Below are 17,824 nucleotides of genomic sequence, written 5' to 3' on the forward strand. Positions count from 1 at the left end.
CTTCAAAATAAAGAATATAAATAGGGTTGAAGGTGTAGCTCAAAGGTAGAATGCCTGTGGGTTTCATCCCCAGTGCCACACACAAAAAAAATCTTTGAATCAATATTTTGGGGGGAACAAATTGGCTATATCTTTATAGAAGCATTGAAAAAGCTCTGAATAATATCTAAACAATTATTGTGAATAAATTCTGTCTAGGCTCTGTGAGAAGGGCTTTACATTTAATATATACAGCATTCCTGTAAGATCAGAGTTTTTATTGTTCTGTTTTACAGAGGAGAGGCTTGAGGTCTGGAGAAGTTAAGTAACATGCTGGTCCTGTGAGCAGAAGATGGGGGATCAGGATGTGATGGGAGATGCTTTGATTTGGAAGCCTGTATTCTTACTCACAGTCACTGTGCTATCCTGCTTCTCAGTTTGTCTTAATTAACATTTGATTACTATTTAAAGAAATATTTTTGTCAGGAAAGGAAAATTATTCTAAGGAATGTATTTCAAGAGAGGATTAATACAGTAGAAAGACACCCTGAATGGAGAAAGGCTCATTAAAAAGATCTGCTTCACTGTCGGTGATCCCAGCTACATGAGAGGCTGAGGCAAGGGGATCCCAAGTTTGAGACCAGACTGGGGAACTTAGTGAGACTCAAAACAAAAATCTTACTTAGTGAGATTTAGTAAAACAAAAATCTTAAAAAGTGCCAGAGATTCAGGGATATAGCTCAGTGGTAGAGCACCACTGGGTCCAATTCCTAACACCTCTCTCTTTCTTTCTCTTTCTCTTTCTCTCTCTCTCTCTCTCTCTCTCTCTCTCTCTCTCTCTCTCTCTCTCTCTCTCTCTCTCTCACACACACACCTGTACACACCCACACACACCTGGCTGGAGGAGAGCAGCCTTCTGAACAGTGCTTGCCTGTAATGGATATGCACCTGCAGACCCTAATAAATACTTGAGCCTAGTACATGACTTCTAGGATTGAGCAAGTTAATCGCTACAGTGTGGAGAAAGCAAAGCATACACTATCTCCTTTGCTTGAGAAAATAGCACCCATGAACAGCTCTTTTCTAAGATGTGGAAACCAACCTGGTATTAAGTGTTGTGAAAACACCTGTGTGTGTCTAATTCCAGCCCAAACAAGTCTCCTTCTGGCTCATCAAAGTGGGGATAGAATTTACCTAAATGGAGATGGCTATCTCCAGTAGAGTCATTTGTCTATTATTTCCTGTTCAGATTCCTCTCCCTCTACTTTTTTTTTAAGAAATTGAGGTATAAATTACATATAGTAAAGTATATGGTTATTAAGTTCTTTGGTATGATGAATTCTGACAATTTTTATATCCATCCAACCACCAGCCCAAAGAAGAAAATCTATGTATATCTTGATCCAGTTCATTCCCTCTCCTGTTTCTTTGAATTTTGTCCCCATAATCTTGCCTGTTCTTGCATTTGATATAAATGAAGACATACAGATATATTCTGCTGTGCATAGCTGCATTGTGGAACACTCCTCAACACTGAAAAGAATAGGGACGAACATTCTGTCGAGATGTGCCCAGAAGTTCACAGGGTTCATTTTCTTCATGGTACTATCATAATCTTAATAACCTAAGTGGCCCACAAAATCTTCTTCTCCTTGTCTGTCATAGTGTACAATGGTTGGCTTCATTCTCCCTCTCCATTCTCTTACAATAAAATATCATGACTTTACAACCTGGTCCATTTATACTTGACTTACAGGTGATTGTGATGATTTTGGAAAGGAAGTTAACATTGCAGACTGATCTTTTTAAAAGGAAGTGTGTCAGCTATGTTATGTGGTTTCTCTGGAGTGTTTACAAATGCCAGAAGGAGTAAAAGAAGCCGGGACGCAGACCCAGCCTCTGGCGGTGGCTGTCCAGCGGCCCTGGTTGCTCACTTTGTAACTGCTCCATGCTGCATGCCGGACACTTTTCATTGTTACCAGAGAAAATGCTAAAGAAACTGTCCCCACAAGAAAACAGCTTTTCTTGGCAAGTGAAATATGACTTCAGGAGCCAGAACTGGAGACATACGGTACTATGAATGAGAGCTGTGTTACTTTATTGGATCTGAGTCCAGGCACTATTTATACTGCAGCATATTCAGCACCAGATTGTTAAATCTTAATACTGAAACAGTGCATCATTTTAATATTTTTGTTCTGTTTATTCCCTGTTTTCAAGCATTATGTCAAGCATTGCGCATTCATTTATTTCATCTTGGACAGGACATGCCCTGACCAGAAAGTTCATTTCCTATTGTTGGAATTTTGCCCCATAGCTGTAAAGCATCATATTTTGAAGCCTTAAAAAGTACCCTTGGGTATGCAGGTGTTCTCTCTCTCTCTCTCTCTCTGGTGATAAAAAAAATCTTTTTTTAAAAGAACAATGTAGTTGGACTCACCTATATTGTCAAAAAATAGGAATAAGAAAGCTTTTTTTCTTTTATTTCTAAAAAAATAACTTTTTTATATGTGACAATTTCAGACAGCCTGGGGACCAGTGGATTTTTTTCATAGCATAGAAATAAGATGTATTGTTACCCCGTGTCATTCGTGAAATGAGTTTGTTCTGTGTGCCCCATGCTCCAGATAAGATGGGCCCATCTTATGAATAAGTTAGCATTTTCACCATATGTTGCTGAAACCACTCATGAATCTTCCAGTGACAAGGGTGATCCTAAAACTGCTGCTCTGTGTAGCTCAAGTTTCACCAGGATTTTTACCTTTTCCCCGTGGTTATTCGTACTTGGCCTGTGCAGTAAGAAACCCACAGGGAAAAGGTACTATCTAAAAGAACCAAAGCTGTAAAATAAAAACCAGAAAGATATTTTAAAAAAAAGGAAAAAGAAAAAAAGAAAGGCATTTGAAGGCACACTCACTTTTCTGGTCTGGGGTCAGTCATTGTGCTGTTGCATGTGGCAGGATGGCAGACCCCCTGCCCTAGGGTGGTGGGATCAGGAGCTTCAAATTTGCCTTGGGATTAACACCCCATTCGGAATGTAACTGCGACTGTGTGCTGAGCCCACATGGGGATTTTCATGCTCAATTCAAAACCGAATCTTGTATTTTCTTAAAGCTTGCTTTTTTTTTTTTTTGTCTATGAAATCAGCAGTCCTGTATATTTAGCATCAGTCTTAAGTTAGACTGTGAAACAAGACTTTGGGGGAAGGAAGTATCCTCCGTATGGTTTTCTCAGTAATTTAAGAAACAGGAAAACACGAAAGAACTGATCAGCCATGATTAATCCTCATCTTCCCCCCCCCCCCCATCCTCCTGTAGAGTTAACTCACTTGGTTGTCAGCCAGAAGAGATAGCTTATTGCACTGGGTTGTAAAATATCAGAGTGGGCCGTGCATGTTGACTGTTGAACGGCCTTCTTAACACTGAACAAACAAAGGGAAGGTTTAATAAACAGCAGATATGTGTTTATTATGTTTTTCTTCCCTGTGCAGGAATAATCAAGCTGGGGAGGTGGAATCCTCTCCCCCTCAGTTATGTGACAGACGCACCCGATGCAACAGTGGCCGACATGCTACAAGATGTCTATCATGTGGTGACGTTGAAAATCCAATTACAAAGGTGGGTGTTTCTGAACATCTGCCCTCCCTTCCTCTTGGAACTGCTCTGTTGATCATAGATTCACTGCAGAGATCAGCATGCCCTGTCTTTATTAATTTCTAGACATTGGATGGAATGGAAAAGGAGAGAGAGGAGGGAAGAAGGGGCACTCGCAGCGCAGGGCATCTTTATAGTCCACATTCCAATTGTTTTATGTTTTGTTTTCAGAAGCAGTGAGGTGGTAACCCAGGGGCAGCTTGATAAATCATTAAAAATCTGAAGGGACTTGAAGGGAAACTTTCCACAGCCCTTTTTTTCAGTGGGTCCTCTGGGCATTGTTCAAAGCTTATTAGCACATAGCATTTGAAGAATAAACCCTCTCCTGTCTTCAGGTTTGCATTATGGGGGTGAGTTTGGTTCACTGGTGCTGGAGGCCCTTTGCCTTCCTTTCTGATGGCCAGGTTAGCAAAACGCCTCTGGGTATTCAGAGATATCTAGAATGGTTGCTCTCTCCCTTCCTCACTCCCTCCATCCTGATTGGATATCCAAAGCAAGTTATACCTCTGAAGACTCTAGAGGTTCTTTGTAGTCCTTATTGAAAGTGCCAGTTGTATCAAAAAATGTCCTTCTTCAGTATAAGGGCTTTGAATATTCTCCTTTTGGAGAACATGTAATTTAATAGCGACCCAGCATCCCTGTTCTTACCTAGGAATGCTTGAGTGTTTTAAAAGTTATCTTTTGTCTAGGAAAGTAGTATCTCTGATTTTTTATCTGTGAGGATCAACGGTGAGTCTTCAGACTTTAACCCTGATGGAACACTTAATAATTGGACTTGTATTGGAAAAGTTTATAATCACATTGCCATGTCATTTTCAATTGCATTTTGGAAAAATCATATTTTTAAAAATAGCACTTTTTAGCTGGGTGTGATGGTGCATGCCTGTAATCCTGATATTTGGGAGGCTGAGACGGGAGGATGGCAAGTTCAAGGTCAGCTTCGGAGATTTAGCAAGGCCCTCAACAACTTGGTGAGACCTTGTTTAAAAAGTCAAAAAAGCTGGGGTTATAGCTCAGAGGTAGAATGCTCCTGGGTTTAATCCCCAGTACCATACACATACACACAAAATTGTATTTCTTTATATCTAAAGTGACGACTTTTCTTACACTACTGTGCTATGTCATTTAAGGAGACTCTGTCATGCTCTATGGAGGTCCTGGAGGAGCAATTTTGCTTCCCTTCTCTCCCGTAGGCTGCTGTAGACACTATTTCTCAGCAGATATCCTAATGCCGGCATAGGTTCCAGGAGTAACCACTGCAATCCTGTTTTCTGCCATCAAGGCCCTCAGTGGAGGTTCTGGGTCATTCATTCTTGGTCTGTTTTGCAGTTGCTCAAAGTTGGAAGACTTGCCTGCGGAGCAGTGGAACCACGCCACAGTCCGCAATGCCTTAAAGGAACTGCTCAAAGAGATGAACCAGAGCACATTAGCCAAAGAATGCCCTCTCTCCCAGGTCAGTATTGGCAGGCAGGGGTCTGGGAAACAGAAAGCCACTGGAGGACTGTGTGGACAGACGGAGGCAACTTCTGCTTAGACAGCTGTCTTCTCTGTCTTATTTATGCAGTCACACTACATTTGCAGTGGAGGAAATAGGGAGATGATGGTGCTTTAGGTTATAAAGTAGAATTTATTACTACTTTGATGTAGTAGGAGCATAGGAAAGCATTTCACATACACAGCCATCAACTTCTCGTATATGCCATTGAAGGTAGGGTTCCGTGGGTCCAGGTTATAGATGAGGAAATTTGGACTCAGATAAGCACTTAAATTCCTACCTAAGGTTACTCAGCTAGTGAAGTGCAAGTTAAGACCCAGTTCTAGACCTCCTCCTCCAAAATCTGTGTTCCGGAACATTGCTTTGCTTGGGCAATGGAATGGGTCAGACACGCTCAAACTATATTTGCATGATTAATCGAGACATTTCTTGGCCTGGTGAAGAGAGATGATCTTTTCATGGATTATATTTGTAAAGGTTTTGTAGTGAGTTCACCACATAAAAAATAGATCATGAGAAAAAGTGATACTACCTTTTTTTTTGTAAACTGATCATAAACTAAAAAAAGCTTTGAGAATAATAGATCAGGAGGATCAAAGGAGTGAACTGAAGTCAAGCTGTATTAGATATTTCCTCATTGGAGCCTGGCAGTTGCATAAAGGAACGATTCAGTGGATAGTGCATATTTTCTTGAACATCCCCGTGGTCTGTAATTCAAAAGATCAGCCTTAAAGGCAGAATAAAAGAGTGTAAAAGTACACAAAAGGGCAACAATTGTAGCCTGAAGCATGTATATTTAAAGGAGGGGGGAGTCAGGATTTAGCTGTTCTGTCTGGCCAGATGTTTGGAAAGTATAGGTTGTCGTTGTATGTCTGTGAATTTATTTTTTATCTCATCTTTCAAAATGTGTTTAAGTAAGGAAAGCCTCTCTCTTGTCCCCTGATGTCTCTGAGTCACCACTTCTAGCCACTTCCTTTAGTCACATAGGCTGTCCCCAGAAACCTAATTTACCATACCTGAGGCACAGGTCTTCCTTATTAATGGTTTTTTTTTCTCTGTTCCAAATTGAAAACATTATAAAGACAGCTTCCTGCGAGTTATTTATTCTTAGTTGAGAAAAAGTTAGAGACCTATGTATTACTTTTGACTGCAAAACCTTAGATCCTCAGGGCTTTAATCCATTTAAATATTCATACCTGCCTCTTCCATCTTGTAGGTTCTCAGGAAGGTCAAATGAGATGACTGCAGAGACAACCTTGTTAACTGCAAATTATAGAACAGACCAAACAGTTTTGAAATGCCCCTTCCAATGTACCCAGGCACATTCTGTGACACTAGAAGAGTAAACAAATGTTTTTGATAAAATGTACATAACATGGTTACTATACTAGCCATTTTAAATCTATAAGTGAGTAACATTAGTTATATTTATAATGTTGTACAACTATCACCCCTGTCTCTTTTCAAAACTTTTTAATTACCCTAAACAGAAGGTATGAACCTTTAAGCAGTGGTCTCACCCATGTCTCCTTTACTAGCTCTTGGTAACTTGTATTATCAATTTTCATGAGTTTGTTTACTCTAAGTGCATTACAAAAGTGGGATCATAGAATATTTGTACATTGGTGCTGGCTTATTTCACTTATAGATATCACATACCGATATGTTTTTCAGGCAGCTCTGTCCGATGCTTCTAGCTGAGGATTTGTTGCCTAGTTTTTAAGGAAATAAATGACTGACTAAAGTTATTGAACTTGAAGATGTTTGAAGATGTTACTAGGTTTCCATTGTGGCTCTGGTACAGCATTTCTATAGTCTGCTTTTACAAATAGACTGTAGGGTAATTATATCTGTCATCCTAAGCAAAGCCTTACCCATTTGAGGATCATCAAAAGATCCGACTTGTATGTACAATATGCCAGAAGAACTGGGCAGTGAAATCAAGCAGCCTCTTGTGTCGGTAAAAACCAAATTGAGCGTGTGCTCATCGGCAGACAAGTGGCTGCAGCAGTCACTTGTTACTAGTTGCCAAGTGTCCCTTTCGTTTATGTAGGGCTGCATTCTCTCTTGTGTTAAGCAATTGCCAACCGTCCATTTTAGTTATTTTCATGAGAGATTGTTTTAGTTTGTGGCTGACCCTCATGAACTCATGGTGAAAGAGGTTCACAGAAAACAGCTTGAAAATAATTCCTAACTGGGGCACTGAGTGACCATAGAAGTAATTGTGCAATGCAGGGAGATCCGCAACAACTTTGGGGGAAAGCTCTCAGGGCAGTATTTTCATACTCTGAAGTCCAGAGGAAGTGTGCCTTTCAATTAGAATGGCAGACATTTGAGCCGGGCGTGGTGGCACACACTTCTAATCCCAGTACTTGGGAGGCTGAGACGGGAGGATCCCAGGTTTTCTTTTCTTTTTTTTTTTTTTTTGCGGGTTTGGGGATGAAACCCAGGTGCATTTGACCTCTGAGCTACACCACCTGCCCCATTTTTTATTCTTTTTTATTTTGAAACAGGGTCTCACTAAGTTGCAGGGGGCCTCACTAAGTAGCTGAGGCTGTCCGCGAACCGTGATCCTCCGGTCTCAACCTCCCGAATGCTGGGATTACAAGCATTTCTCCAAATTAATATTTTCCCTTTGCTCTATTAACAGAAGTATAAATTATGATCTCATGTTTAATATGTTCTTTAGCATATCAAAAACAGCTCAAAAAGCTCTTAAAGGAGCAAACAATGCACATATTACTTATTACCTGCCAGTGCTTTCTCCCCTAAGATAGAATGCCAAGGGAGGCCAGGCGGTACCACCCCTCCCCCTCCCAGAGTACTGTCACCAACAGAACACGTCACCTGCGATTGAGCCACTCTTGATGTAACATTGCTATTCAGACAAATGAATTCTACCTTGCAAACAGGAATGTGGCACAGGTTATTCAATTTCTTATTATATTCAGTTATTCAATTAAATAATTATTATCTTTGCTTTTGCAGAAAATGGGTGCTTAGATCTCTCCAAGTATATTGTACAAATCATCTTAAACTGTGCTTAATGTTTTGCTTTTACTTGTTAAGTTTTAAATTGCCTTCAGGTTCTTTAGTTCTCCTTGATTCCAAATTTCTTAATTAACTCTTAGTAGAGGCCTAAGGTCATCATGAATGTTTTATTTCTTTGTCACCTAGTTTTTTGTTTTGTCTAAAGAATTGGTTGCAGCAGGAGCTTGTGCCAGCGAATGGAAGTGGTGGTGAATATTCCCTCTCTCGTTCATCAGTGTCCCTCCTTAGGACGGTGACAGTGCAGCTTAGTAGTGCAGTGTCTCTGTGGTGCTTCCTAGTGCTATTTGACTTTGGACCAAACAACTTTCCATTCTGAGCTTCTCAGCCCTGGCTGGGTATGAAAAAAGAACCCTACGTATAATCATGTGTGATATCTATCCTCTGGGCTAGTTAAAAAACAAGTGAGTTTAAAATTTATCTCAGCAACCTAAAAGAAAATTTATATTTAGATCAGGCAATCTAGCTAAAATAAGTATAGTCGTGTGACACTTAACAACAGAGATTATGTTCTGAGAAGTGTGTCCTTAGTTGATTTTGTCATCTTGTGAATGTCATGGAATGTGCTCCACACACCTCGATGGTTCAGGTCATGTACCATCTAAATGCACTTCAGGCCTGCAGTGAACACAAGATGTTTAACAATGAGGCTGCTGTAATGTGGCATATTGCCTTATGGTAAACTTTTTTTTAAATAAGTAGGAGGAGTACATTCTTAAGTAAGGACAAAAAGTGCATCGTAATAAATCCACCAAACAGTAATAGACTTATTTATTATCAAGTAAAGTATAAGACTTTACACAAATGGAAGCACAGTGGTTTTATTTACACCAGCATCCTCACAAACAGGAGTCCGTAGCTATGTCACCAGGCAGTAGGAATGGTCCAGCTCCATTGTTATCTTATGGGACCACTGCGGTCAGTGTGGCTCACCGTTCACCAAAGCATCATTCTGCAGCATATGAAGAACAGTCCTGTAATACTAACATTATAATATTACAGTAGTTTGTTGAAGTTTGGCTTAGACAAAATTCAAATTAGCTGTTTAAGTTAGGAGTAATTTAAAAAATTAGGTAAGCCAGGTGTGATGGCACATGTTTGTAATCCCAGCATTTGGAAGACTGAGACAGGAGGATTGTTGTTTGTGAACAGCCTCAGCTACTTAGCGAGGTTCCTTTAAAACTCAGTGAGACCCTGTTTCAAAATAAAGAATAAAAAATAGGGCTTGGGTGTAGTTTGGGGGTAGAAAGTCCTTGGGTTCCATCTTCAGTACTGCAAAAAAAAAATATATATATATATGTATGTATATTTTTCTCTTCTTAAACATTTTATTAAAAAAAATAGCAGTTGGGTGTGGTGGCACAACCCCAGTACTTGAGAATCTGAGACAGGAGGATCATATACACAAACCAGCTTCAGGAATGTAGCGAGACCCTGTTTCAAAAAAACAGACAAAAACCCAACACTTTTTTTTTTTTTTTTTTTTGGTGGTACTGGGGATGGAACCCTTCTAACACTGGGCTACACTCCCAGACCTATTTTATATTTTTATTTGGAAACAGGGTCTCTAAGCCAGCAAGGCTGGCTTCGAATCTGTGGGATCTTCTGTCTCTGCCTCCCAAGTGTGGGGATTACAAGCGTGCACCACCATGAGCGGCAAAAAACAAAAAACCAAAAAAAAACACCTTTTTTAATACAAGTGCAAGCCATGCATCTGATTGACTATAAAGAAGGACACTGATTTTATCAACTATATAAAATCTTTTGGTGTATGTGTGCATGTGCGTGTTACTAGATATTAAACCCAGGGGGGATTCACAGAGCCACTTCTCCAGCCCTTTCTTAATTTTTATTTGGAAACAGAGAACCATATGCTTGTGTGAGCCTCCTGCATCTGCCTGGGTGTGCTACCACTGACAAGGTCCTCATCCAGAATCTTTGTATTTAAAATTTCACAATTAATTACAAAGAAGTCTGAAATGATCCAAAAGTTTCTGATGTGAGAAAAAACATTTATACCTTGTAGTTTATCTTGAGTCATCATTTCATTTATAAAGTATCTTTGTCTGAAGTCACTGTTGATGTCGTATCCATGGCCATGTCTGAGTACCTGGATGGGCGCTGCCTCCGTTGTCCTCTGTAAGTGCTCTCTGCTAGGCACCACCATGCAAAGTGATGTGCGTTTAGTAAAGGCAAAGCCCTTTTAATATTAATTCAGTAATGCATAGTTTCTTATACAAATGCTGTTAAAAACAGCAATATATTTATCTTCTTGGCTACATTCACAACTAAAAAAAGTATACTCAGATATTGTTCATTTATCAAAAAGATGTGAGTAGCTGGGTGTGATAGCAATTGCCTGTAATCCCAGTAATTGCAAGGCTGAAACAGGAGAAATGCAGGTTTGAGGCCAACTAGCTTCAGCAATTTAGACTCTATTTCAAAATCAAAGTTAGAAAGGGCTGGGCTTGTAGATCAGAAGTAGAATGCCCCTGGGTTCATTCTCTAGTGCCAATAAAAAGAAGAAAAAAAGAAAGAAAAGTGGGGATCCTACAATGTTCAGCTGTGTGGTTGTTCTGGAATGATTGAAAAATGTAAATGATCAAGATGAACTATTAAGTTATACACATATTTTAAAAAGCAGTAAGAAAATTTAGATTTTTCTTTTTGGTAGAGGACTAGGAAGGAGAGATTTGAATCATTGTTCATCTCATTCTGCATCAGCCGTATCTCCCAGGGCTGGGAATCTAGCTCAGTGGTAGAGTACTTACCTAGCATGTATAGGGCTCTGGTTTGATCCCTAGCATGACAATAAATTCTATTGATTATAAGATGCAAACAATTCCACTGTTACTTCAGTAGCTTTAAATTATTTTAAAATAATCTTAGAATAGATGGACTAAGTAAAGTATTATAAATTCAGATTCTCTGTGTTCCAGGACCTCTGGAACATTGTTTCTTATTGTGTGAAAGTCACCATGTGCTGGGTCTGTCTTAGCTCCTTTCAACTTTATTAATTGTCATTAATGTTAAAATGCCCTTGTACTATGTGTCCAGAATACTTTAGTGAGGCCTAGTGATTCAGACTCAAACAACAATAATATAACAGCTTAATTTAGGGTTAGAGGCTGTTCATATTTGAAGCTGGAATAACCCAATATAACATGACCTCTCATCTGAAATATTCCCAAGATGCGTATTTTCTGTTTTAAAATCTCTTAGCTGATGGATCATAACACTCTTCTTACTAAAACTATTTTGGGTGTCAACTATGTGTAAAGACCTTCATTGAATTCATGTGAATAAAATGTCCCACAAACTCAAAGAGATCTTTCTGATGATTGCTACCTAATTCCTTTGCTTAGTTTGTAGCTTAAATCTGTTTATTTTTTGTTCTGTTATCACTAGAGATAGGAACTTATTTAGAATAATCTGGGGAAGGAGAAAGAATCCCATTGAGGATGAGTCACTTCATGAGAATGAGAAGAGAGACCAGGTGAAGAGTAGAAGGAGATTGGGGGGCAGAGGAGGGGTAGAAAAGGAGGCTCAAGGAAGGAAACAGGCCCAAAAATGTTATGTTCATATGTGAATATATTACTATCAAGCTCACTAGCATGTACAGGGAGGGAGGAGAAGGGGAGGGATACAAGGTGCAGAGAAAAACACACCAAGTGATGTGTGCATATATGGATATATCAGTTTGGATTTCTTTGCAATGTATAATTACAGTACACCAATATAAAAATAAATAAATACATAAATAACGTGACATATAGGCCTTGCTGGATGGAGCCAGTGGAACCTAAATTTTCATTTCCCTGCCACATAGGTAAACAATGGCTGTGTAGAGTGTCAGTGAAGATGCAGCTGGACCACTGGCATAGGTAGAGAGGCCGGGGAGTGAGGGAAATATGAATTATCTGAAGCAAGAGTGATGCTGGTGGGAGGCCTCAGCTTATGGTCCAGGAGAGTTGAGGAACAGCTCTAGGCAGTAGACACTTTGATCTTAGTCTGCTTTCTTGACTGTTTTATGTTAGAAGGTTTAACCCTGACTCCCGTCTTGGCTGTCTATCTCATGCCTTTCTAGAGGTTAACATGCATGCAAACAAGATAGATGACAAGCACCTTTGCAATTATTCGCATACACCAGTGTGGCTGGTTCATCTATTAGGCTGTTTTCATGTTAAGTGTTTTTTATTATTATGACATTTCAGTTTGGTATTTTAAAATTTCATCTCTGTCCCTTTTCATGTGTTAAGTTTCAGTGAGTCAGATATCCCACATCAGAACTATGTGAGACACGAGGTAGGGGGAAAAAAAAAAAAGAAACAGGCATAGTCACTGTCCTCAAAGGTCCCACAGTCTAGAAACAGAGAGAAAATCTCAGCCCCAAGAGCAGACTAGCTCAGCCAGTCAGAAAATTTCAGCCCAGAGAGGTAGCTAGCTCAGCCAGTCAGGAAACAGCTTTACTTGGTTAATAACACACAAAGCAGAAGCCTGCCTCCGGGCGATTAGGATTTGATTGATTAGCTCCTGCAGCAGGCAAGGCTCTGGAAGTTTTATGAGAAACTCAGGTGATACTAGCTCTTTGAGTTACCAGTGCTGTGTTCAAACCTGGGATTAAAAGTTTCCCTTACTGTCTCCCCTTAGAGCAAAGCATTGTCATTTAGAGATCAGCAACTGGGGGCCAGGGTAAGGTTAGCCATCTGTTATGTACAAAAGGCCAAAGAGATTTCTGTGAATTGAATTAAGAACCCCCTCGTCCATCAGTACTGCATAGTGATTAAAAAAGAGAGGATAGTGATTAAAAGAGAACTAGTCTGCTGTCTTAAATAGGAGTCTATGAAGGACTGTCTGTCGGCGTTTGAACCGCTCAGTAAATAACTTGCCATTGGCTTGATTTATTGTTATCCTTTTTATCTCTACTTCTTTGTAGAAATGTCATTAGAAGTTCTAAGATTTCTCTGAACTGCTGCATGTCTGCGGATAACATTTTTGAGACAGATGAGATTTCAAGGCAAGATATAAAACCCTGTGCAGGTCACTTGGCTCTTTTGAGTGGTTCATGCTCATTTGGTTTTAGATAAAACTTGCAGAAATAAAACTTCTCTATCAGATGTACATGTGTACAATCACAGTTCAAGTAGAACTTGACATCTGCCACCAGTGTCGACCCAGACTTGCTATATTTCTCTGTAGGACATTAAATTCAAGGTGTGCAATATAATTTAATTTTTCATTGCTGAGGCACATCGTTCTCCCCTTTGCTTTCCTTCTAACCCCAATTACAAAAACAAAACAACAACAAACATCTCAGGGGTTGCTCTGAAGAGAGAAAATGGGTGAAGAGCTAGGAAGAATCATGTACGTAAGCACTCAGGAAGTTTAGCTTTGATTCATTTTTGGTTAAAACACAGCACAAGTGTTAGATTTAGTTTCCCCTGCTCTAAAATAGCACTGTCAATTTTTTTTCTTTTGGTGAATTTTCACACGAGTGCTAATCACACGTTTCTATAAATTATATTAATTTAACTGATTTCCCTAAACGTTGTTCTGCAGTGTGTAGCACGGATGTTCTCAGATTCTTGGCTGTGTGAGCTTGTTGCAGTTGGAAGCGGAACAGAAACATCTGAAAGGCATTATTTGGATTGCGGATGCTGGAGCATCTGATCTCACCTTTTGCTCTGGTTCCGAAATCACAACTGTTCTTCCCTTTGCGTCTAATCTGCATGTCCTGCCCCCTCCCTCTTTGCTATTGTCCTGGGGTTGGCTTTTGGAGAAAGCACAGCCATTGTATAAGCAAATTTAGGTCCTCTTATTGATATTAAATATCTTAGTTGGCAAGAGAGTAACTGCTTCAAGTTTAAAAGAAGATCAATGTGGGCTGTATCCTGCCCTTTCTTGTCCCTTAAAAGGAATATTCATATATTTGAAAAATAACTTATTTTTTTTTCTTTTTCAGAGTATGATTTCATCCATTGTAAATAGCACATATTATGCCAATGTGTCAGCAACCAAGTGCCAGGAGTTTGGGAGATGGTACAAAAAATATAAGAAGATTAAAGGTAAACTTAATCTTGATTTTAAAAGCCTATTTTCAATTTCATAGGTCAAAGATGCACTAGTTGTTTGGAACATATGCTAATTTTAGATATTGTTTATATACACACATCTATATCTATATATCTATCAAGAGATAAGAAATGAAAGTAAGACTCTTAATATTTTTGTCATGAGAAAAGTTTCTCTCCCTTAATACTAAGATGGTATTAAGTAAAGTCAGATTCATAGATCAACTTTGTAGTTTTCACCAGTGATACCTGGGAAGGTCAAAATTCTTTAGAATGGAAATTTAAAAGCAGTTATTCTAGGCTAAATTAGCACTTAACTGTTTGAAAACTGATGATCAAATGGGAATGATGGTCATAGCCTCAGGAAATCTTTGGTCAGGAATGGAGTTTTGATGGTGTGATTATTTGAAGACATTTCTGGAACGGTGGTTAAAGGAAGGACTCTGCACTCTGGCAGATTAGTGTTCAAATCTCTGTTTTTCTGCTTGTTAGCTGTGTGAACATGAGAAAATTACTTAGCTCTATTGAGGCCTGTCTCCTCATCTGATAATTAGGAATAATAAAAATGTCTAAGTCACTGGGTAGCTGTGAGGACTAAATAAAATAATATTGGCATGAAGTAACCTCTTAATAACTAATAACTGTAATGCTCTAATAATGATTATTGTTTGTAGGACCAGAAGCAACATATTACACATAAAATTATGTTTTGTCCTAAAAATACAGTTGTCTTCTATAATGAATATAGCCTGCTATTTAGACTATCAGCCCTTTAAACATATCCGTGGCATTTTATCTTTGCTAGTATGTTAATGTTTGAAAATTTCTGTTGCTCTCACTCAGTCAAGATGAATGTGACCAATCCAGAGGGGATTTGGGAGATATTTGGTAGTTGGTGTTTGAGGGGCCATCCAGTCCATATTTTTCCCAATTATGACATTGTCTATCACACTTGTTATAAGTGTTCATGGCCTTGCTAATAGCAAACAGAGTACTTGGGAACTTGTTTACAAAGTTACCTCTTGAGGATTGAGCTTTATATGCACTGATGGTACATTTCCAGTGACAAAAGAATAAGCATTTTATGCTAAATACTCGGTTTTAAAGGAAAGTAAAAATGTTGAGCTACCCTGGAGAAATTAAGTGCACTGAAAATTGAATTAAGATTCATTGTTTTTTCAACACATCCTAAAATGTTTAGCGCCCTTTAGGTTCTGGTTTGGACACTTGCTTTAGAATATTAATACTCACCCTTGTATAGGAGAAGATGAGTAACTCCTCGTTATAAGAGATACTTGTGTGGCTCAGAAGGGTTTCTATTCTGTAAATGTTGCCTCCAAGATTTTCTTTTTAAACAGGATTGTTAGAGTGCTTGAACATATCCTCTTTGGCTAAAACTCCGAAGAATCAGGCAGCTTCAAGGTCATTTGTCAGATCCCATTTACTTTTGTTCCAAACGAAGGAAAGAGAGCCCTCTTTTAATATCCTCGAGTATGATTCCAGATTCAGAACGACTGGAAACGCCTCACTCTAGTGTTTTGAGCATTGTCCCCAACACACATGCACAGGCACACACAGGAGGGGGGGGCGGGCATCAGCACTCATGTCTTCTGCTCTTCTTTCTTTCTTAGATATTCAATTTTTCAAACTCTCTCTTTTTTAAAGATAGTAAATGCACAGTTAAATCTTTAAGTGCCATAAAAGCAGACTGAGACCTTGATTTCATTGAGTAGGTCAAGGATCCACACCTGAAGAGGCTGTCAGATCCTGTGTACACATGTTATTTGAAAAGATGAAGCTAGTCATTGCTGTTGAAAAGTGTGTGTGTGTGTGTGTGTGTGTGTGTGTGTGTGTGTATCAGTAGGAGGAGAAAAGGGAAGGTTAAGATATGTGTGAAGTAAACACAAGCTGCCATAAAACAGTTCAAGTGGTGTTGATTCATCAACCAAGGGAGTGGGAAGAAAAACAAAGACTTCATGGCAGGTATAATGGTGTTCAGAGAATAAACATCCATAGAAGTGCATTTTACTAACTTTTGACCCTCGGGAAAAAGGAAGTATTGGACCTAGAGAGTCACATTTTCTTTGATGGAAGCTTCTTTCTGTGGGTAGATATCACAGTAGGAATCCCTATCTAGCAGGACCCATTTCTCCTGGGGAAGTAATGTTTTATAAAAATTATTTGTGTCCATACATTTTCAAAAGGAACAAAAGGAGTAATGGATTTCAAATCTGGAAATGAGTACTAGCAAAAGCAGAGACCCCAGAGCTCAAGGTTCCACATTACCTCGCTGCCTCTCCACTTCTCATTTACACCCAGAGTTACCAGTTTGCATCTACCATGGCTGATATTCAATGGAGGAGAAAAATCTCAAGCTAGTTTACTGATATCCCAAAGTGAATGCAGACTGCATTGTTAAATATGTTTCCTATTATCTGCTAATGTCTGTTTTAATAAAACAGTGGGAACTAAATGGTTGCTTCTTAATCAAAACCATCATTTCCTAAACATAAGCTATGTGATTCTGTTACAAATTGCCACATATAGATCTTCTAGGTCAAAATTTTTTTCTCTTCTCACAGAAATAAATAAACAGTAAAATAATTATATACTCTGAAAGATCAAAGTAAATATGACTAAAACCTGGCAAAAATAAAAGTCTACTGGAAGGATTAAAAAAAAGATCAGATTGCAAATTCTATAGTTAATGCTTAAATAAATATGGGAAAAATGAACAATCAATAATTTGATATCATTAAAAACAGATGTAAAAACTATATACAAATGGAATTGTCTAAATTTTGAAGTAAACATTTTAATGTGCATTTTTTGAATTTGTTGTTATTATAGCTAAACTATTTACACTTATTCTTTAAAAAGTTCTAAATTGGTTTGGCTTAGCATGTTAACTTTATTTTCCCTAGTGATCACAGCAAAGCACATTCTGTTTACCTTTTTGCTTTAATTTCAAAGACAATCAAGGTTGACAGAGACATATTTGAGTTACATTAACATTACTTCAGGAGAGATGGGCGAGAGAGTTTTTATACTCTGGTTTCAAGGTCTAAGACCATGAACCTGCTTCCTAGGAGCCTTTGGTATTGAAGAAAATTGAGTGGGTGGGTGCAGTGGTAGGTTGATATATACAGCTTTAAAATAAATTGCTGCTCATCTGTTACTATCTCTGTTTCTTATGGCTTAGGTTTTATAGTGTAGAGCTCATGAACTAACAAATGTACATTTTATCTAAAAGCAAAAAAAAAAAAAAAACCAATAAAACTAGTTGTTTAATGATAAAGAGTTTTAGTGTTGGACCAAAGATTATCCATAGACATCTAGAAACATTTATGCTATTACAAAATTATTTTCAAGATCCTGGGGTTAAGAGAGATTTACACCTTTGATTTTTCTTTCAGGAGTTTTATATATTTTAATAAAACAATTATTAGTATTTTTACCCATTTTTGTGTTAACTGTAGATGTGTTCAGCAATTTTATTAAACTAAGTGACAGTTACTTATGCAGTGCCACCACCAATTATACTCTTATGACAATTTACTCTTGCATAGGATATAAAA

The 17,824-nt window shown here is 38.5% G+C and overlaps 1 protein-coding gene across 2 annotated transcripts in view; it reads left to right on the forward strand.

The window, feature by feature from the left end:
* Positions 1–17,824, forward strand: part of SATB2 (SATB homeobox 2) — a gene marked incomplete at its 5' end in the record, with an annotated part of 179,088 nt that overhangs the window by 69,786 nt on the left and 91,478 nt on the right. For both annotated transcript variants that reach the window (XM_080719979.1, XM_080719978.1), the window contains 3 exons: positions 3,470–3,596; positions 4,962–5,085; positions 14,138–14,240. In XM_080719979.1, the coding sequence (XP_080576105.1) occupies positions 3,470–3,596; positions 4,962–5,085; positions 14,138–14,240 (354 nt within the window). The remainder of the gene's footprint in view (positions 1–3,469; positions 3,597–4,961; positions 5,086–14,137; positions 14,241–17,824) is intronic.

The sequence above is a fragment of the Muscardinus avellanarius genome (genome assembly GCF_963383645.1).
Source record: "Muscardinus avellanarius genome assembly, chromosome: 2".
In the NCBI taxonomy this organism is placed as follows: domain Eukaryota; kingdom Metazoa; phylum Chordata; class Mammalia; order Rodentia; family Gliridae; genus Muscardinus; species Muscardinus avellanarius.